This window comes from Onychostoma macrolepis, chromosome 19 (genome assembly GCF_012432095.1).
Source record: "Onychostoma macrolepis isolate SWU-2019 chromosome 19, ASM1243209v1, whole genome shotgun sequence".
Lineage (NCBI taxonomy): Eukaryota > Metazoa > Chordata > Actinopteri > Cypriniformes > Cyprinidae > Onychostoma > Onychostoma macrolepis.
This window is the reverse complement of record NC_081173.1, coordinates 25,339,194-25,361,861: the sequence shown is the minus strand read 5'-3', so window position 1 is coordinate 25,361,861 and position 22,668 is coordinate 25,339,194. Positions and strand designations below refer to the sequence as shown.

Genomic DNA, 22,668 nt, shown 5'->3' with positions numbered 1-22,668 from the left:
AGAAAGCGAGAATATTAAAAACCAAGACTGTGCTTTCTAAAAAAAAAAAAAATAGACTGGCATAAGTATGTGTTCTTTCTGAGTTTCTAAATCAAGCTCTCAAGCGTTGACCAGCTTTCAGCACTCCTCAGTTCTGCTTCTACCCTTCCTGTTCTCAGATATTCAAAGAAAAGGACACGAGGAGTCAAAAAAATAGAATCGCTCTGAACTTTCACTTGATTCTGAACAACGAACCTCTCGGCTTTAGAGCTTAAATGTCTCATAACACTGTTGCCAGAGCAACAACATCTCTGAACAGCTATCAGGGCAGTTTAACACTGACATTTACTCTTTCCTATAAGACAACGAGCTCTCTCACGAAACGGCAAGATTTCATTATGGAACTTCTAAAAGAAACGTCTAAAATTCGCCCTCTGTGTAAACTCTGGCAGCAGGCAGCGAGCAAGATGCTGCATGTTAATGACATGTGAAGAGGGAGATAACTATCAGGAGAAAAACTCCTTGTCTGAAGTTTTAGAATTAAATATCCCTTTAAGAATAAATTAAGGCATTTGAACAACTCAAAAATAAAAAAAAAAGCTCTTTGGAGAGGAGCGCTTAGAGAAATGGAGACTTCAATCAAACGAGCATGTTGAGCTTTAGCCACTGGTGGGATTATGAAATACATCTGTTAAACACATTTATAGGCCTTTCTTTCCTACGCAAAAAGAACATCAGCAACTTCCTTGGGACAGATGAAAGGATATGTGAAGTTTTGCGCTTCCCATTAAAATGTTTAATTTGGGGAGAATAAAACAAATGAAAGCTGCCTATTTCATTTTCATACAACTTTCTTATGGCTCACAGGCCAACAAACTTCAAAGATGTTTTAAACCAAAGTTAGAGTTCAGATGAGTCATTTTTCAGACACTGAGCTGTGGAAATACACCAAAAGCCTGAGATAAATGTGTTCAAATAAAAAATAAAACATTTTCTTTTCATGGAAAACTGACATATTTCGAAATAGTCTGAAGAATGTTTGATGTACAGTAACACTCACAACTCGAAACCATTAACTGAAGCTAAGCTGCATAAAGCCACAACCCTGAGCTCATTAACATATGCAATCACCTCCCACATATGCAAATCATCTCATTGACATATGAAATATTTAAAGAGGCAGAAGCAAAATCAGCCTGTTTAGATCAGAGTAGGACTAGAATGGTTTTACAAAATTAAAGTATGACTGTGTTTGATACAAGGATGTCAGGGGAAAAAGGCTCTCTCACCTGACGATAGGCAGTTTGGTGAAGGGAACAGGAGGAAGTTTGAGTCCGTCAGGGAGGCTGATCACCTCCATTCCACCCGGACACTTTGACGTGTAGTTTTCCAGACTCTGGGTCACTTCCTTCTTCTCTGTGGAGAGAGAAAGAGAATGTGTATTGTTATTTCTGTGACAGCAACATACATACTCAAATTAGTGTTGTAAATAACCCGGTACCAAGTCGGTACTAAAAAAATGAAAACATCACGGTACCAGGTTTTTTTTAAGTACCAGTGGTACCGAGTACCTGGTCAACCTGGTTCTTGATGCACTATCCGAAAGGATTTCATCTTCATAAAAGAGACAGGGCGACATCAAAAGGAGGAAACACATCAAACTAACAAAACACTTTAAAGACCAACACCCGGATCAAATGAAAGAGTTCAAGCAGGTAAGTTTCAATTTAATATTTAGATCTTCTGTTATGAATATTATTGATTGAAATAAACATCACCGTTATTAGCAGAGTTAATCGTTAGCATAAGCGTGGCTAACGCTAATATAATGAGCATTAGAATGAAGTTTCTTTATTAACCATTTAATGTGCCTTTTTTATTAGGGTAAAAAAAAAAAAAACAGGAGGACATGATGGTATTTAATATTTTTGCACACCAGAGGCTTTTAAATGAACTGTGAATCTAAAATATGCGTGTTAGAGAATGTACAAATGGTTAACAGTGTTTATGTCACATCAGTCCGTCAGAACAGCAGTTCTGGGCTTTTTTTTAGCTAGTTAGTTTTTTTCTTGGCTGGATAACTAGCAGGTTTTAAAAGCCCTTTAAAATTAAATATGTACACAGTTTGGATTAAATGAAAGCACAGTCAAATTTTATCTCCTGTATAGACTTTACAATAATACCATTCATTAACATGACTTCATGTTATTATCTAACATCCACTTACAGTGAGTGAACAATATATTGTTACATGTTTGTGAATGTTATTTAATACAAACACTTGATCATTCATGTTGGTTCATTGTGCATTAAATAATTTTAACAGATTGAACTTTTGATTTTATGTATTAGTAAATTTTGAAATGAACCCTAGAAGAATAATTGCTATATAACTTTTGTTTATTGATAAGTCATGTTATCTAACAAATGGAATCTTATTGTAAAGTGTTTTTAATACTAAAGTTTCCATCTATATGATATATACTTGTTTTAAAATATATGTAATCTTATCTAAATTTATTTTAAAAGCTGAGGTTTGTTATTTACTGAAATGTTATATTTTAGCTGGAGTCAATGATCTAATGTTGCATTTGGTCAGACTCAGCCCATTGCTTTACTTAAGTATATTAGATTTTCCTTTTACAGCTGCAGGCTGAGGAAGATCATGAAACACCAGCAAACCCAAAATCAAACAACAGTTTACAGTTGTTTTTCAGTGGCAGCAGAAATATAATTTTGGTTTTGGTGAAACTTTACTTTTTTTTTAAACTTTTTTCTCCATACTGTTATTACTTGTGGAAAAACTTGAAACAAGTTTAAATAAGCATAAAGAATGGCACTGATTTTTGTACAGTTTATTTTTGTTTAACTTTATTAATAAAAATAATGTGTTTTTTAATAAGCATGTTTTTGTGTTTTGCTTTGGTACTGAAATCGGTACAAAGAACTGTGGATTTTCACTGGTATTGGTACCGAATACAGAAATTTTGCTACCGTGACAACACTAGCTCAAATTATTTGAAAAAAAAAAAAAGTAAATTACAAATAAACAATAAATAAATATAAATAATAATAATAATAACATAAATAATAATATAAATACATTTATAGAGAGAGAGTTTTATTTTCTAAATGAAATCTAAAAACAAAAAAATATAACACTAAAATGTTATTTTATATATAAAATGTACTAAAACAAGTCAACAACAATAATTAAAAACAAATTTAAATAACACTGTTAATAGTATTTTATTGTTATTATTACTGCTACTATTATTAGTAGTATATTATACATAGTTAGGCCTATATATACACAGTTGTGCTCAAAATTATTCATACCCTTGGTAAATATGCTCAAAGGAGGCTGTGAAAATAAGTCTGCATTGTTTATCTATTTGATCTTTCATTTAAAATATTTTTAAAAGTCCAACCTTTAAATGAAGTAAAAAAAAAAAAAAAAAAGGTAAATTAGGAAATAAATGTTTTTCTCTAGTACACAATGGCCACAATTATTGGTGCCTCTACAAATTCTTATGATTAAAATATCTAATATGAAGTATATTCCCATTCACATTTGTATTTTTTAATCACACCAGGGTGACTAGGAACATGAAGTTGTCCACCCTTGGCTTCCTGTTTCACAGAATTATAAATATGAGGAACACAAAGGCCAAATTCTCTTAATCATCCATCACAAGGAGTAAAACCTAAAAATATATTTCTGAATATATTTCTCCTCACTCATCCAAAAACAAACTCCAGCATATTCAGTTGTCAGACACGAATGGAACTTCAAATGGGACTGGCTTCTATGGTCAGATGAAACTAAAAAATGAGCTTTTTGGCAGCAAACACTCAAGATGGGTTTAGTGAACACAGGGATAAAAAGTACCCCATGTGTACAATGAAATATACTGCTGTATCTTTAATGTTGTGGGCCTATTTTTCTGCAGGAGGTCCTGGACATCTTGTTTAGACACACGGCATCATGGATTCAATTAAATACCAACAGATAAAAAATAAAAAACTGACTGTCCATGCTAGAAATCAAATCTTATAATGGGCCTGGTTGGATCTTCCAACAGGACAATAATCCAAAAAACAAACATCAAAACCAAAACAAAAATAGGTAACTGAGCACAAAACCAAGCTTCTGCTGGCCATTCCAGTCCTCTGACCTGAACCCTGTAGAAAATGAGTGAACTGAAGAGAAGAAGCACCAACATGGAGCTGGGAATCTAAAGGGTCTGGAGTGATTCTGGATGAAGGAATGATCTCTGATCTCTTGTCAGGTCTTCTCTAACCTCATCAGGCATTATAGGTGAAGACTCAGAGCTGATATCTTGGCAAAAGGAGGTTGCAAAAAGTATTGAATAAAAGGGTATGATTAATTGTGGCCAATGTGTATTAGAGAAAAACATTTATTTCACAATGAGATTTCTCTCCCATTTTAAATTCTTATTCTCCAATGAAAGGTTAGATTTTTGCAAATTTTTAAAATAAAAGATCAAAAGGATTAATGATATTAATGAGATATATTTTCACAGCCGCCTTTGATCATATTTACCATGGGTATGAATAATTTTGAGCACAATTGTATATCATTTTAATTATATGTAATAATATTATTAATATTATTATAAAATATTATAAATGTAATACAAACATTGTTGTATTATTATTAGCATTATCACAAATGTTATATATAAAATATAAAATCTACATAAAACCTCTTATGAAAATACTTTACAATGAGTTAAATGTTCTTGTAAAAACATGTTTTATAAAATGGATATGATTCTAAAATCTGATTGGATGAGCTATCAAGACTAGTATTCTTCCTGAAACATCACTGTTTTTAAGAGCCAACACCACACCTCATAAATCAGCAGATCATCAATGCATCTAAAGTGCATCGAGAGCCCCAAGGGTGAAATTACCCACAATCCTCGCTCACAGGTCTCCAGCCCAAAGCAAGATATAAATTTAACAAGGCAAATAATCGGAGCGTCCCTACATCATGAGGAGAGACGTGCATGGCTAACGACTGGTCTATTTTAAGCTCTGTTTCCACAGGTGAGCGTCGTATTGACTTACTGCTCTGTCTATAAAAATGTTTACGGCCTCACTCTGCCATCAATTCACACCTCACAGCCTTTCCGATAAAACCAATGATCCCGCTGCAGTCACAATCAGATCCAAAACGCTCAGAAAGAATCCCTGCTGCACCGAGCAACAGGCATCCAACACATTACAGACAAGACAAATATAATGGATGGCCAGATTTCTTTATTATAATAACAATACTACTACTTATAATATAATACTTATAACTAAATATTAATAATATAGCTTAATCTCATAACATTTTAATAAGATATAGTATAAATACACAATATAAACAAATCAAATCATAAATAATTATAATAATAATAATAATAATAATAATAATATGTATTGATTTATAATATTTTACAGACAAACATAATGGACGGCCATAATGACATTTTTAAAGTACATAAAATAAAGATTAATAATAATAATAATGTTTAGAATATTAATAACATTTTGCAATAGCATTAAATACATATATGTATTAATAACATAATTTGTATTAATACAAACAATAATAATAATAATAAAATAAATAGAAAATGTTATAATGCATTCTTGTTATTGTTATTAATATTATATATATATATATATATATATATATATATATATATATTTATTTATTTATTATAAAATGTAAATTGTAAATAATATTTATAATAATAATAATAATAATAACATTTTGTATTAATAATATAATATATTATAAATAATTTAATATTATTGTTATCACTGTTTATTATTATTGATATTTTATATAAAAAATACAATGTTATAATTAAAATTAAAATTAAAATAAAAGGCTTAATAAATATTAATTGAAATGGGGAAAAAACAGTAATGGTAATGATTTCTTGTTATAATATATATATATATTAAAATATAACATTGTTTTATTTGTTTTATTTAAAATACTACTACTACTACTACTGTTATTAGGTTAGTTGTTATACAAACAAAAGGAATCCTTTGCATCCTGAACAGATGGGAATTGAAAGCTTCATAAAATAGTTGCTGGCAGATTGCTGGCCCCTGTGGCAGACGGAAAGGTGGAACTAACTTATAGCTGCCATTAATGATTTAACATGACCCCAAGAAAGATCAGTCCTGTCGATATTTCTCATTCCTCACACAGGGGTGCAGCTGGCCCACGGTGAAGTGCCGTCTGAGATGGCAAGAAGGGGAAGGAGAGGATGAGAAGAGGTGTAATAGACATCCTTCACAACTCCCATGTTGAGGGAATAATAGTTCAAAAACCCGTCTGGCTCTGAGATCAGACTACAAAAAAATGAATTCTAATACTCTGTGATTTTAGGGCATCGGATGAGGTTAGAGGTAGTCAGTTCATCTAAAGAATGAGTGTGATGCAGCTAATGATATTAAAGCCATTAAATGCAAGAAAATCATAAAATTGATATGTAACAAAGTCAGAATGCAGGGTTTTTTTTCTTTTACACTTTAAATTGCCCACTGCAACAGAGACTTTTTGTTCTTACATGCATGTGAACCACACAGTTCAGATCTAAAAACAACTATTTAATAGATGTTCTCTCTGTGTGCATTGTTCGTTTGACAGCTCTGAAAGAGACCCGTGTGCATCTCTGGATCGCCGTTGGACAGGATCTCTGCCTACAATTGAGTTATATAACATTAATCTCAAATAACAACAGGGAAAAACCAAAACCAAACACTTAAAAGTCCATCTACTTGGAGAATTCTCAAACTGACTGGATCTATTTACAGAAACCTAGAAGCCAAATCATAAAAAATCATGATCTCTATTTTACATACTTGAAGTGTAAAATATAAAGAAAATTCAGCCTTTTTAAGATGCAACATTATCATGACAGTCAGTTTCCTTTTTTTCAGTTGTTTCAAAAGTGGTCATTGCAGAAACTGAAGGTTTCTATCAATGCTTCTTGGTTAAAAAGATGATCTTGAAAAGAAAGAAAATGAGATTAAAAAGCCGTCAGACCAGTCAGAGCCGAAGTGAGTCATATTCTTACTAATGGACACTAAAGTGTCTGAGAGATTGAGAGAAAGTGGGTAGGTGAGAATATTTCTCTTCGTAAATGATGAGGGGTCTGGCTATAATCTCAAAGCACAGTAGTCCAAATAAATAAATGTCCTCATTTAAATCCATCAAAAGGAGGAAATTATCTGTTAACTAGGTATTTGTTTTAGTTTTTTGTGAAAATAAAAGGAAAAAATACAAAACAGTATAAATTAATCATATTTCTATCTCCACCGTGCATCTGGGCACAGTTTAAGTTATTTTAAAATATTTATATATCATATGATTTTCATAGCACTTCCTTCCTCGGTTCTCAGCATTAATCAGAAACATTACAACAAAAGAAACCCAACACATAAGGTATTCACACTTTCTGATGTGGCCTTTGCATGTGACCCCAATTAACAGGGTGAAAAAATGTTAAATCGCCCATTGAGATTTTTCTCGTACGACGTCACTGGTAATCAAATGGCGTCTTCTGTGTGAAATGATTCATTTAGCAGGAAATACCTCACATGGATGTTTGCCAGCTCTTATTGAACAAAGGAAACTAAATCTCACAGACGATCTGTCTCACTGATGCAGATACACTTCTTAAAAACAGATCTAATCAAAATTCATTCAAATTCAGAGGAACATCTGGACAAAAAGCTCCAAAACCAGTCTACAGCTAAACACCATCCAGTGCGTTATGACTACTATAAATTGCATTAAACTGCCTTCTCAGGTCATTTTACTTTGACTTTTCTTTATACATAAAATGGATAGTAACAGGTTTTTCAATGGCTGATATGCATAATTATAAATAATTTAAACATATCAACCTATAAAACTTATACAAGGATATATATCATATTATATTGAAATGAATAAATAATATACGAAAATAAATAAATAAATAAATACATACATATATAAATAAACAGCATCACCATAAAACCACACAATTCACTTTACTTCCTTAATATATTTACACAAAATTAATATTAATGTTTTTTTAATGTCTGATTTGTATAATTAGCTATAACTATATTTATACATATTAATCTATATATTTCATAAGAAATAAATTATTATATATATATATATATATATATATATATATATATATATATATGCATTCATTTGGCCGCATCGCGACTGTTTGGAATTATAAATATGAGCATAGTTCGTCTGTTAATATTATGCACTTTTTTTTTGTTTCTTTTTTTGTTTACTCAGAAGCAGGCAGTGCGCTGCATGAGACAAAAAAGTAATATAGCCAAAACTACCGCGTAGCCGCTCTTTAGTGTAATGCTAGATGCATGTGGATTTTATCAGATGATGTCGCTATTATAAATGAGAGTGACTCCTGGTTAACATGTATTAATGAGTCGTGTTTAGTCACTATTTAGTGTGGAATTTTTCTACAATATTTTCTCATCATGACAGAAAAATAGGGCATTCTAAGTCAGTCAATCTACTGCAGTTTTTCCTCTCTCAATCAGTAGAAAATGTGGTTAACACCCGGTCATGCATGAAAAAAAATAAATACCGTCATATACCGTGAAACCAGTATAATTTTGAAAAATACCGTGATATAAATTTTTGGTCATACCGCCCAGCATATATATATAGTTTTTTATTGGTGATGCTGTTACTATATATTTCTTTGTATATATATATATATATATATATATATATATATATATACATACACAAACACGCACACACACTATATATTGTATGAAAATAATTAAATACAAATAATAACATATGGAAATAAATACGTATAGATGTAAATGAAAGCACAGTAAAAGGGGGAAAAAAGACATTTACTCACAAAAAAAACAACCTTTAGAACTCCCTGATTTTGCATTCTGAGAAAAACAACTCTTTCTTCCTTGCAGAACATTTTAACTAAAGCGTTTTTGATGGGTCAGGACAGAAAAAAAAGAAAGAGAAAGTGTGTAATGCGAAAATGTCACAGACTCAACAAAAAGTCTAAAAACATAACTGAGGAGGTAAAAAGCCTGCAGCTGTCTGCAGAGATGAACTCAAGCGCTCAGGTTGATGCGAGGACTGCTGACGGGATATAAGCAGAGATGACTGTCACATAAATTATGAATAATGCATAAGCAGGGCGCTAAAGTCCACTGCAATGAAATTACTGACTGCAGATGAGCAACTAAACCCAACAAACACGCAACATGCTGACAAATGCTTCTCAATTGGAGGAAGAAATGCACAAGCAAAAAAAAAGTGTTGTAAATTGAGAGCCACCAAAGCTGGGAGGAGACGGCAAACTGACAACTGACTCAGAAAATTGCTGTTTACAGCAGTTCAGTGAGGAGGAATAGATTGGACGTTACTACGGTCCATCGCAAAGGTCCGCAGAACGCCGTCTGCATCGTTCGGCTGTGAGAGGGAAAGGCTGTTGCTATGGAAACCATCAACATCCAGGAATGTGAGGAAAGGGCCAGTCAGGGAAAAGTGACTCGCTAAACAATTTATGAAATGTTCAGATGAGGGTTTGCATCCCGTTTCATAACGTCTTTATTCACAAAAGGCATCATATTCAAACTGCATGTAATTGCATGCCGTCTGATCAGGGTATAATTACTGATTTTGCACAGCCTCTGAAGAGACGACGCGTGGGTCACTAACTTGATATATTGTAAATTTTCGAGTCAAGTATTAAATGAAAGGGTTCAGCCGCTGAGGGAGAGACTTTAGATGACAGAACACAGAAAAATAGAAATGACAAGCATACAATCATATGCACATGCACCATTAGATGTACCTCTTAAAATATCATGAAAACAAACTCTAATCTTTTTAAATGGGTGTTTATTTTTGAAAATAAAATAAATTAAAAAGCTTAAATAAAGCTGATAAATACAATTAAAATAAAGCTAAAAGCTGAGAAATAAAAAACTAATAAATTTTAAAAATTTTAAAAACTATAAAGAAAAATAAAATTAATATACAATAAATAAAACAAAATTATTAAATAAAAAAATTAAACAGTCAGTCAGTCAGTCAGTCAGTCATCAAGGCAACAAGTTTAAGTACTACAATTAAAACAAAAATAAAAATAAATTAAAGCTACATATAAATATTTTAAAACGATAATAACAATTACAAATGTACATAAAAAAATCACAAAAACATACTAAAATTTTAATTTAAAATATTAAATTTTAAAATATAAATATAAAATAAAAATATAAAAAAACTATTTTAAATATTAATAAATGCTATAAAATATACAATTACTAAACAATACTAAACACTAAAATAACACTGACTACAGTAAAAAAAAAAGCAGCAGTATTTCAATGCAGTTGCTAAGGAGTTCCGGGTGCTTTTAAGCATATTGCTATACTAAAATTTTGTGCATTTTAATGCATTACTAGTCTGTTGCTAGTGTGTTGTGGGTGGTAGCTGGGCATTGCTAACTTATAAATGTTTTTAGAACATTGCTATGCAGTTGTTAACAATCCTAATAGTTATGCCTGGCTTAGCAAAGAGCACTAAATATTCTGAAAGCGTTCACCAGGTACATCGTCCCTAAAATCCATTTCAAATTGCTTGTCCGTGTTTCTGTCACAAACATCTCTCCCTCTCCCAGTCTCCCCAGAGCCGCGCTTAATATTTCAGGGACAAGGGTGCTTTTAGCAAGAGCCTGAAAGTGAGAAAGAGGTTGTTTAGTGAGGTGCGTGTGTGTGTGTGTGTGTGTGTGTGTGTGTGTGTGTGTGTGTGTGTGTGTGTGTGTGTGTGTGTGTGTGTGTTGGCCATGAGAGAGACCTAGTGAGTGTGTAGCTTGTGGGGGCTGTAAAGGTTGTGAGTGTGTTTGTTTAAAGCTGTATGAGAGTGAGATTAGCTCAGGGCCACAGAGACCAGAGGGGCCATGGTTTTTATTCAGTTTAAAGGGTCTGAACAAACTTTGATTCACACAAACTTTCAGTCCATGTACATGACTGCATATGACTGAATGCCACATATATAACATTAGACATTACATTACATTTTATTTACATTTCTATATTTTTATTTTTCTAATAAAATAAAAAGTTTGTTTTGTAATAACAATCATAGTAATACTAATCATAGTAGTTTTTTTTTTTTTTTTAGTTTTTTTTTATGGGGGTTGGGGCAATGTACCCAGGTCACAGCTCACTCCAAAAGCAAAAGATGAAATAAGATATTATATTTTGCCAACGAAAAATAACTGCTACTCTTCGCACTACTGATTTACTTGTATTGTGACATTAATTTCAAATTAATTTGACTTTAATTTCATACAAATATAGCTGCAAGCAGCGATTACCGGGGTTCAAACGCTTTAGGTATTTAAGCACATAAGGAAAAAGACATTACATATTATTTAGCAAGCCTGTAACCAGCTAAATCAATTATTAAAAAAGCCTTTTTGACAAATCCAGGTGATTTACCATAGAAATATGATGTTTTTATAGCGCCAGCCGTGGTGTGATCTCCCTGAAATTTTGCATGCTTGTTTAGAATCACCTGTCGCATGTGCTCAGCGAGTTTCGTGAAGTTTTGAGTTTTGGTTAGGCTTTATGCTTTTGGGTATATTTGGACAGGCCCCTTTTCTAAAGGACCCCGTTATAGCTTCCCAAAGTGTAAATTTCAACATGTTTCTGATAATTATTGACCTAGAGAGTCATTTAAAAACAGTTTGATTGACAGCAGTGGTCCTAGAGACAAAGTTGTTCGGAATGAGGAGGTCCATCATTCGATACGAATATCGTGTGTATGTGCGGAAAACCGTGCAATGTACAATCGTTTTCACCCTCAAAAAATGCGATACTGCCCTCCAGTGGCAGATTTCTTTCAAATTTCTCACAGACCTTTGGGGCCATGAGTCAAACAGGCCCACCGAGTTAACCTTGTCTAATAGGTGCTCAAACTTCATCGGCCAATGGCGGCCATGTTTTTTGAGATATGCAAATGTCCCCATAGACACTTGTGGCACTTTGGACCAAGACCATGTACAGCGATTTTCATGTTGATAGGACAAATGGTTGCCTAGTTATAGCCATTTTTATGTTTTTTCCCTCTTATAGCGCCACCAAGTGGCCAATCTCCGCATTTGTTTTCCCTGTAACCTCAGCTTGAGCTCTTACATAAGTGTTCCGAGTTTGGCGAAGATATATCATTTCGTTCAGGAGTTATAGGCATTTTACTAAAAGTGGCCCTGTACCTTTCGAACGTTTTGTGTCCCTTTGCCATGGTGAGTCAAAAGTTTTTTTGATAATTATTGATATTCACTGTCCAAAAAATCTTTCTGCACTGGTTTGGTTCCGATCGGGTGAACCCCCGCACTTGAACAACTAAAAATTAATTCATATTATTACAAAAAAAAATGCTTTATGCAAAATACAATTTCATTTTGCAGTGAAATGTGACCAGGCAATATTTCTGTGAGATATGTATTTTGCACATGTGTAAATAAAACTAAAAAAAGTCTATACAGTCAAGCCTATCACTTTTCTCAATACTCTCTCAAAGCATAGTATAAGTTTATAAAATCAAGGTTTAGAATATCTATCTTCGTGCCTTGTGGTTGCATTTTTTTTTTTTTTAGACAATTAATATACCGGTAATTCACATTTACAGAATCAAAGTGTCTCTTTAACACAGTTTCCTGCAGGTAAAGCCTCGCCAGGTCATTTAGACACATCCATTCACAAAATGTGCTACTAACTTCTAAATAAAACTAAATTAACACCACAGACATCAGTGCAGAGCTGCAAATGAATCTCTGTGTTGCAATTTACACCTTTCATCCGGTGAGAATTTCTCAAGTGCGTTCGCCAGCTCTCTAAATGAAGCTCTTTATTTGGCATTCTTGATTTGTCTTCACAAACGTCGTCAAAAATAGCAGCCGAACACATACTTCAAATAGCTCATTTCACACTGCGCCGTGCAGACAACACAACCCTGCTGACATGTGAGCGCTGGCAAATGAAACTTGACAAAATACTAATTAGCCGACATCATCACTTTCTTTTCCTCAGCATCACTCTCAGTCTGTTCTGCTGCTCTTTCAGTCTTTTACCCATCATTTCTATCTGCTTACTGAAAATAAACTCCTAAACTTGGGGAAAATGTTGTACAGTGAGGTACTCAAAAACAACATGAAACTGCATTCGCAACACATTTAACTTGAAAACAAATATTCAAGAGGGGAATAATAATGTAGGGCAGGACTTGTTTTTATCCACTGAAATTTGATTGGATAGTGATGACAAGCTGTGACAGTTTTCTTGTACCCCACACTTACTTCGGCACATCAGCAGAGAAGACAATTACAGACTAGGAAAATAAACACTTTTCTTTAGAACAACATACGCTGTTATTCCATTCACAATACCAGAGAGCCAACTCATAATCAGATTTGCTTGACCAATGTCTTTTGTCTTTCTCTGGTAGACTTTATGGCTTTAAAAAGTTCCATTTATCTCAAATATTTTTGTAGTGATAGCTATTAGAAAAGTTTGTGGTCAATATAATAAAAAAAAAAAAAATGTTTTTGTCTCAAAATAAGACTCTTTTGTTCACCAAGGCTGTGTCCATCCCATCAAATGCACAGTAAAACAGTAATATTATAGAGTATTATTACAATTTAAAATAGCTGTTTTATGTTTTAATATATTTAAAAATGTAATTTATTCCTGTGATGCAAAGCTGGATTTTCAGCATCATTACTCCAGTGTCGCATGATTCTTCCGAAATCATTCTAAAATGCTGATTTGCTGCTCAAGAAACATTTTTTTATTATTAACAATGTTGAAACAATGTCGTGTTGCTTCAAATTTTGGGGAAAGTTTCAAAGAACAACATTTATTTGAAATAGATTTTTTGTAACATTATAAAATACTACAGTGTTATTTCTTAACAATGCAATGCATTCTTGTTGAATAAAAGTGTATTTTATTTTTAAATTGCAATGACCCCAAACCGTTGAAGAGTAGTGTTCATTAAAATAAATAAATACATAAATCAATTTAAACTTTAATGTATTCATTCAAGTTAATCAATATCTACAAACCAGTTCCATACTAGCTTGTTTCTACTGCATAATACAACAGCCAATATAATATTTAATTTTGATCTCTTCTGCCTTATTTTGTATCTTATGAAAAGCGCCTGTAACAATTCAGAAACAGCATGGAAAATTGTTACCGAGTCATAAAACTGTTAAAATTAAATATATATATATATATATATATATATATATATATAAATAAAAATAATATATAAAACAAAAAAATTAAACAGCATAAAATTAAATAACAATATAAAAATTGTTAAGAAAAAATAAACACATATAAACTTCTCTTTCTACCTTTATCGTTTTCTCTTCCATCTAGATTCTAGAAGCATGTATCTTCCACATCTGCAAATATGTTTCTCCACCTCTTTCTCTCTGTCTTCATTAATTACTTCATAACACAAGCATCCACCTGTTATCTGTAGGCAGAGTAATTGTTCACTACAAAGCTCTGCCTTGAATAAAACATCCCCATCTTTTCTTCTAATATCATTCTGTCAGGGCTGAAAAAGACGGCACCCCTCATGTGCTAACTTAAAAGAAACTCTCTCCTGCACTGTTATCCCGTCAAGAGTCCAGATCGACACTGATCAATGTCAAGCAGATGCGTTTAAATCAGACGCCTCCGTTCTGTACAGTGTCTTTGTGTTGAGGGCGTTTCTAACAACTGCTGCTAAGAGGAAATCATTAGTCGTTATACAGTAGCGTGTAACGGGGCGGACTGTGATATGACTGTACTATCTGTTCTTTTGCTTTTGCACAGATGCTTCCAGCGATAAAAATCACAAGAAGCGGCAGGAGACCAACTGAAACTGTCGCCCCTCACCTCAGCTCTCAGAAGGCACACAGTTTTAATTCAGGTGGACTGAGCAGCTCTCCTTAATCAAACATCAATCATGTCAACAGTGGGACGCTTACTACAATTCAAAAGATGGGGGGAACTTCTGTAAAGCCAACACTGTGGTAGTGATGTCCGATTTATGAACAAATTGATGTTCTAAAGCAGTTCTTGTTAATATGTAACATGCAAAATGTTATAAATCACCTGAAAGTAAAACCATATGCAATATATAATGTGACCAGCAGCATTCGACTAATATTGAAAAAATAAATAAATAAATAGGTAAATGTTTTGAGCGATGACTCAAAGGAGTCATTTTTTAAACCGGTTGACTAACACAAACACTATTCAAACAAACTGACTTGCAAAAAATGAATCAAACTTTCAACTTCTACATTTGAGCTTAAAAAAGAACTAAATTTGAGCTGTAAACCATAGTGGTATCCCTAAAGCCTCTGGACTTGCAGCCATAAAACGGTGTGGAATTGTACATTTACAGCAATAAATGGTCAATTTTAGTAATATTAACAGTATGTAGGCACTTCCAGCTTGAACAAGCTGAGAAACGTTTAACTTTAAGCAAATGCAGAATGACTACCAATGGGAGTGAAGAGGTCATGTGATCCGTCTCCTGTCAGCTATGGGACAAAACGATTTTTATTATCCTCATAAATTTTTATTTATTAAATCTCAATTCATTTATTTTTTTCTCATAAATTTATGAGAATAAATAAAAAAAGAGAATAAAGTATGAGAATAAATAATGAAATTAAATGTATGTAAATAAATACATGAAAACATATGACAGTAAGCAAAAAGAAAGAAGATGCTGAATTAAAAAAAAAAAGATCAAACTATTTTTTTCTTTAATTTATGCAAAGTTCATAAATATATACAAACCAGTTCCATACTAGCTTGTCTCTACAACATAAAACAGCTAATATAATACTTAATATTGGTCTCCTCTGCCTTATTTTGTATCTTATTCATGGAAAGTGCCTGTAACAACACAGAAAACTGTTATTGAGTCATAAAACAATTAAAACTAAATTTTCTCTCAAAATTGTATGATAGTAAACAAAATAAAAGAATAAATTATGAGAATAAATTATGAAATTACATTTTTAAAATGTATGTAAATTAATACATCTATGAAAACAAATATATGAGAAATAAATGAATACCTCAGTGAACAACTTAATACTTTTCATTTCAACTATTTAATAAAAAAATAATAATAGCAACAATGACTGATCTGGCGGTTTATGCAAACACAAGAAAAACGCAGCTTATAATAAAGCCTGTAAGCAACTGTTAATTCTCCCTTCATTTTTGACATTACTAAGAAGAATAAACAACTTTGTGACACCTAGGACAATATAAAAATACAGAATTGTGGGAACCAGACCTAAACGGAGCACGAGTGGGAGGGGGAAAATATCACGATTAAAGGTGGGGAATGCATTTTTTCAAAAACGCTTTAGAAAACTGAGTTGGGCCAGTACCAAAAAAAACAGCCAATCAGCAGTAAGGGGCGTGTCTACTCATGATGCGGTGAGAGAGCGCTCATCAGTGCACATGAGTCATGATGGACATTAGCCAAGTCGACCGACGACAGAAAGATAGAGATGGCGGACAAAAAAACAAAAACAAAAGAGGAAAACGTCTGCGGAACAAAAGAAGACTTACACCGTGTCTACATCGGACGCGACAAAGCGACCGTTGAAAATGTGTCAATGTGTCTTAAATAGAACGCGGCATCAGTTTACTTTCAGGAATTTGTCGTGTTGCAGCGCAGCATCCAGTGTAGACAGCGTCACTGATTATAATGAGTTCTATAGTATTTTAACGCAGGTAAAATTGTCTTATTTAGATGTCTACTAAACATTAACAAGAAGAGGAATTGGCTTCAAGGCTTATTTCAGCATTCTCTCAGGCTGTTTTTTTTTTTTTATTAAATGTCAATGAAATAATACCTGCAAATACCTTCGTTCTCACACATGCCACATTCATAAAGAAAGGATTATTTAAGTTAACAAACGTGCAAGTCATTACAACCCCAGATTACAACATATCATCATATGCTTGTTTGTCAAACATCTGACATCAACTTGAAGTATTCATGCTCCAGTTTAAACTCCGAAAGAAGGCCCGAGATTTCATTTAAATGCCCAAAAACAGATCACATTGCTCGTTAGACTAAATAAGAGTGATTTGATTGGCTCTCAGAGGAGAGAGGAGTTCAGAAATGGGTTTTATCAGAACATAGGGAGCCATTGTTACTCTGACACTGTGTTGAAAACAGAGTTCGACCAATCCCTGAGCTCAGCCGAGGGAACTCTGGATTTGTTCTGTCTGGTAGGAAATGATAAGCTTGACAGAGCTCAATACCCAAGAGCTGCAGGCCTGACCGTGTGTGTGTGTGTGTGTGTGAGGCAGACAGGATTACAGCACACCTCTGTGGGGACAGGACGCTGTGAAGTGGACCATGGCTGAGCAACAAAAAAACAACATCAATCTCTTTTCAAAGACATGGAGGCTTTCAGGAAAATCCAGGTAACTCACCACACAGAGCCACATGCGAACACACATACGAACGTACATCCATAACTTAAATTATAGGGACCAACACATATTTTTAGTAGTTCAGTTTTTTTTTTTTTTAATTCAGATCTAGCTCTTCTTTTAAACACTGTAGGATAAAAAGCAAAATTACTAAAGATTGTTTACAAATTATTTTAAATCAATATTGTTCCTAAAACAGTGAACATCTTTATTACGTCAAATAAATATTTTAATATTTTAAATATACACTTTTTATTTCATTAATTACAAAAAACTATTAATGTTATTAATATTAGTTTATTTAACAGTTATTAATTTCATTCACTAGAATATATTTAAACTATAATCAATTGATTAATAGAAAATACCACTAATTAGTATAATTAAAATAGATTAAACTATAATTATAAAGTATCTTTTATATTATATTTCACTGTATTATAATTGTGGTCTTTTTAAACATATTACCCTTTTAAGGAGCTTTAAAACAGTTGTGCTTTTTGTTAGAGACTCTATAAGCCAGCTGTTTTTTTAAAAGAGTAACTTGACTGTAATTTAACTTCTTTATTTTGAATACCTTGGTGAACTGCACTTTAAAAGTAGCTTGCATTCAAAATTCACACACACGCTTCTTAAGGAATGAAGAAAATAAGTCACTGTGCAAAGAGAGAGATGACCCTCTAAAAAGACAATGACTGAAAGTATAATATGACGATTCCATAAAATACAGGCCTGAAAATACAATAACAAGTCCTTAGCGCAGCAGAATCAATCTACATAAACGCACTCTAGTGAACATTTTATCCTCACTGTCTCTTTCTTTTCATCTCTTGTCTTTTAGATGAGTGCCGTCTGTCTGTCTGAATCTCTCTGGGTACATGATGGGTGTCTAAATGAGCTGACAGCATCTACAACTCAGCAGGAGGTCCTTAAAACTAAATGTGTAAAGTTTGAGGGCATTGGTGCATTCGCCACATATCTTACCCTGGTCAGAGAGGAAGTCCAGCATGGTCTGTAGTAGAAAAGAGAGATGTCTGACAGACAGTCCTGGGTTCCCCATACGACGAGATGCATAAACCAGCTCATGAAGCAACCGTAACTGCACTGCCGCCCACCCGCGATGGGTCCCTACAAACAGAGAGGAGGAGAAAGCATTTAACACACACAAAACAACACTTTTGATGGATTTACTTCACATGAGCCTTTGTGTTTCCACCTTCAGACTGTATTTAGATTTTTTTTTGTTTGTTTTTTGTGTGTAGCCTATTCTTCACTCTTGCAGCTTTTTTCCCCCTCATGAAGTTTCTTATAAGAAAAGCCATCATTTGGTTTTTAACAACCATTTTCACAGGCTGTTTTTTTGGCTGTACCTTTAAGACTTCTTGACAACAATTGTCCATCAAAACCTTGTTCTTTATGTCCCCTTTAACTGATTAAATATAATGTGATGGGAAGGTCAAACTCAAACAAGTTTTGTTTGTACATACAGCATCTTTTTCTGCTCAAACTGTCAGAAAGGCATCATTAAATTTACAGTCCTAAATTACATCATTCAACAGCTGAGTTACAAAACTCATCCATCAGGCGACTCGCACGGCTGTCACGGAAGAGAGAGAGTGAGGTGAAGCTGATCCGTGCTGCTCCTGAAGAATGTAGCAGCAGCTCTGGAATGATTGTGAGGATTTATCACTCCACACAGTTCTTCCGCTCACATGACCGTCTATTTCACACTTACCTTACTATCAAATCATGCAAATCCACACTAAGCTTTACAGTAGAGAGTGTTTGTCTGCACACCAAACCAAAGGATCTAAAAACTGCAACATTTCTCCTGCCTGATGCTTTTTAATCAAGAAACAGATATCAGCAGTCTCCAAAAAACTGTTTGGAATAGAGTGCTACATTACTACTAAAGTTTACACGCATGGGATTCATGGATAACCTACTGTTAAAGCGTGAAGTACAGACACTATATCCCACAATTCAATATGCTCAAACAAGAAGCAATCATGATGATTCTTAACTTTCTCTTTCTTACTAAAGGTTTAAGCCATATTTAGTTAAACATGTATTTAAAGAGTACATTTCTACATATTTCCAAAATGAGAAGTGGATGCAACTTGCTTAAATAAACATGCTTTTTTTTTTTTTTTTTTGCTGTCATACATACAACATTGCAGATTCATCCTTATTTGCATACCACCCATCCTAAATAGCAAATGCGATCAAGATAAAATAAAATAAAATACAAAATTTTTTTATTTAAATAATAACTCCCCTCCCACTTCTTTTCCTGCGGTGCCCTGTTTCTACACAAATTGTGCTTAAGAAGTGTTAGCTATAGAATTTGTATTTATATAACATTTTCTATTTATATGTTAAAAAAAAAAAAAAAAAAAAGATAAAACCCTAAGCAGACCAGATTCTGCCCAAATCGCAGTTGATGGAATATTATATGTAAATGCACAAGCCTTATTTCCAAGATGTCTCCTCCTGGAAGCAACTATAAATGGATAATAAGCAAACCTTTTTACTATACATAACCTTATCTGCATATAATTTCCATACGCATTTGGCATCCAGACACCCATTAGCAGATACTACAGAGTATCAGCAACATCAGAAACATATTAGGCGACAATACAGGCTGTAAATATCGTCTATGTGGATAAATCAGATTTTTTAAAAAAATGTCTGGTATAATCCGATCATTGAAATAACCTCTGTAAAATAAACATGCAACATATAAGCTTACTGTTACCTTGACGTCCAAGTGGGATCTTTTTAGTAAATTAGTTTAATATTAATAATACTTAATTTAGTACAATTAATATATTAAATTATATTAATATATTACATTTATTATTAAATATATTAATAATATAATATAATATAATATATGCAATATATTACAGTTCAAATTAAATTACAACAAAAAATATAAACATCATAAAATATATCTGATCCATGCATGAGGGAGCATTTTTTTTTAAGTTTGGGAAAAATAAAACCTCAGATTTTGAAAAATTCAATACAGTACATTACTTGGACCAATAAAAGCATGCACTGTCAACGCTGATTTTTCTGCACACCCAGAATTCATTCATTAACACATCACCCCATAAAAATTTTACCATTTACAACAGCTGCTGCACATTTAGCTGCCATTTATTAAAAACAGCCACTTCACTCTCTCTTCAACTAGAAATCCCCCTGTAGTTCAGGGATCAGAACGGCTGGTGAGAACAGGCCGCTGAGTCTCCAGGAAGCGTTTTACAGTTCTCCAGGGTCTGCTGCAGTTCTGTGTTCGGTCTTTGTGTTTTCACTGGACTTTCTAAATCCCTGTGCACAATGGTTGAGCTAAACGCAATCAATCAGAGGTTGATGATATATTCGCTCTCTCTGTGCGCAGAGAGCTGAGCTCGAGAACTCCCAGGCCAATTAAAAACCCATTTTCTCTTCTCTCTCTGCACTCCATGGTGTCTCTATTGACCTGAGCCCTCTTCTCTCTTTCACTTAAAGCTTCAGTAAGCCAGGGTCACCCTTCAGCTTCAGCGGACACACGCGAGGGGTCTCCACAGTCTCTGCAGGGGCAGTCACCTCCTACTCTCAATGACATCACCCATTCAATGCAAAAATCACATTAAATCAGCTGTTTTGCCTGACATAAATAAAGAATGAAGATGTAAGAAGAGTAAATATATCTAAATGACGGAACGGCTTGGTCTGCATCGAGACGGCACTCGTAAATCTTACTTCAAGTCCATGTGAAATCAAAACTGACTATTTATTTTCTTTATAAATGCTATTTGTCTTATTGTGCCTGATTCATCCGTGCACATTATTCAAATCTTTTATCAAAATGTAATAATATTTTCTGCCTTTGAACTAATGATTTTGCCGACAGAATCGCTGGGTTAAATACAACCCAACGCTGGGTAAAATATGGACGAACCCAGGGATTGGGTTGTTTTGACCCAGCAGTTGGGTTACTGCACAGAAGGTGAGGTTAAACATTTAACCCAACTGTTGGTTGAAAACAACCCAGCATGTGTTCTGTTCAATATTTACCCAAAACTGGGTTGTATTTAACCCAGCATTTTTTTTAGAGTGTATGCACTTGCTAAGGCGTTCTAAATAAGTTTTTAGAGCATTACTTTGCCGTTGTCAGGGGTGGTAGCCAAGGTGTTGCTATGCACTTGCTAAGGATTTCTAAATAGTTTTTAGAGCATTACTATGCCGTTGTCAGGGGTTGTTTTCAAGGGGTTGCTATGCACTTGCTAAGGCTTTCTAAATAGTTTTTAAAGCATTACTATGCCGTTGTCAGGGGTTGTTTTCAAGGGGTTGATATGCACTTGCTAAGGCATTCTAAATAGTTTTTAGAGCATTACTATGCCATTATCAGGGGTGGTAGCCAAGGTGTTGCTATGCACTTGCTAAGGCTTTCTAAATAGTTTTTAGAGCATTACTATGCCGTTGTCAGGGGTTGTTTTCAAGGGGTTGCTATGCACTTGCTAAGGCTGTCTAAATAGTTTTTAGAGCATTACTATGCCGTTGTCAGGGGTTGTTTTCAAGGGGTTGATATGCACTTGCTAAGGCATTCTAAATAGTTTTTAGAGCATTACTATGCCATTATCAGGGGTGGTAGCCAAGGTGTTGCTATGCACTTGCTAAGGCTTTCTAAATAGTTTTAAAGCATTACTATGCCGTTGTCAGGGGTTGTTTTCAAGGGGTTGCTATGCACTTGCTAAGGCTTTCTAAATAGTTTTTAGAGCATTACTATGCCGTTGTCAGGGGTTGTTTTCAAGGGGTTGCTATGCACTTGCTAAGGCTTTCTAAATAGTTTTTAAAGCATTACTACGCCGTTGTCAGAGGTGGTAGCCAAGGTGTTGCTATGCACTTGCTAAGGCGTTCTAAATAGTTTTTAAAGCATTACTACGCCGTTGTCAGAGGTGGTAGCCAAGGTGTTGCTATGCACTTGCTAAGGCGTTCTAAATAGTTTTTAAAGCATTACTACGCCGTTGTCAGAGGTGGTAGCCAAGGTGTTGCTATGCACTTGCTAAGGTGTTCTAAATAGTTTTTAGAACATTTCTT

The 22,668-nt window shown here is 33.8% G+C and overlaps 1 protein-coding gene across 2 annotated transcripts in view; it reads right to left on the bottom strand.

The window, feature by feature from the left end:
* trappc9 (trafficking protein particle complex subunit 9) overlaps positions 1 to 22,668 on the bottom strand; it is a 224,263-nt gene that overhangs the window by 185,420 nt on the left and 16,175 nt on the right. For both annotated transcript variants that reach the window (XM_058753279.1, XM_058753280.1), the window contains 2 exons: positions 18,559 to 18,702; positions 1,269 to 1,395 (listed from right to left, as the gene is read on the bottom strand). In XM_058753279.1, the coding sequence (XP_058609262.1) occupies positions 1,269 to 1,395; positions 18,559 to 18,702 (271 nt within the window). The remainder of the gene's footprint in view (positions 1 to 1,268; positions 1,396 to 18,558; positions 18,703 to 22,668) is intronic.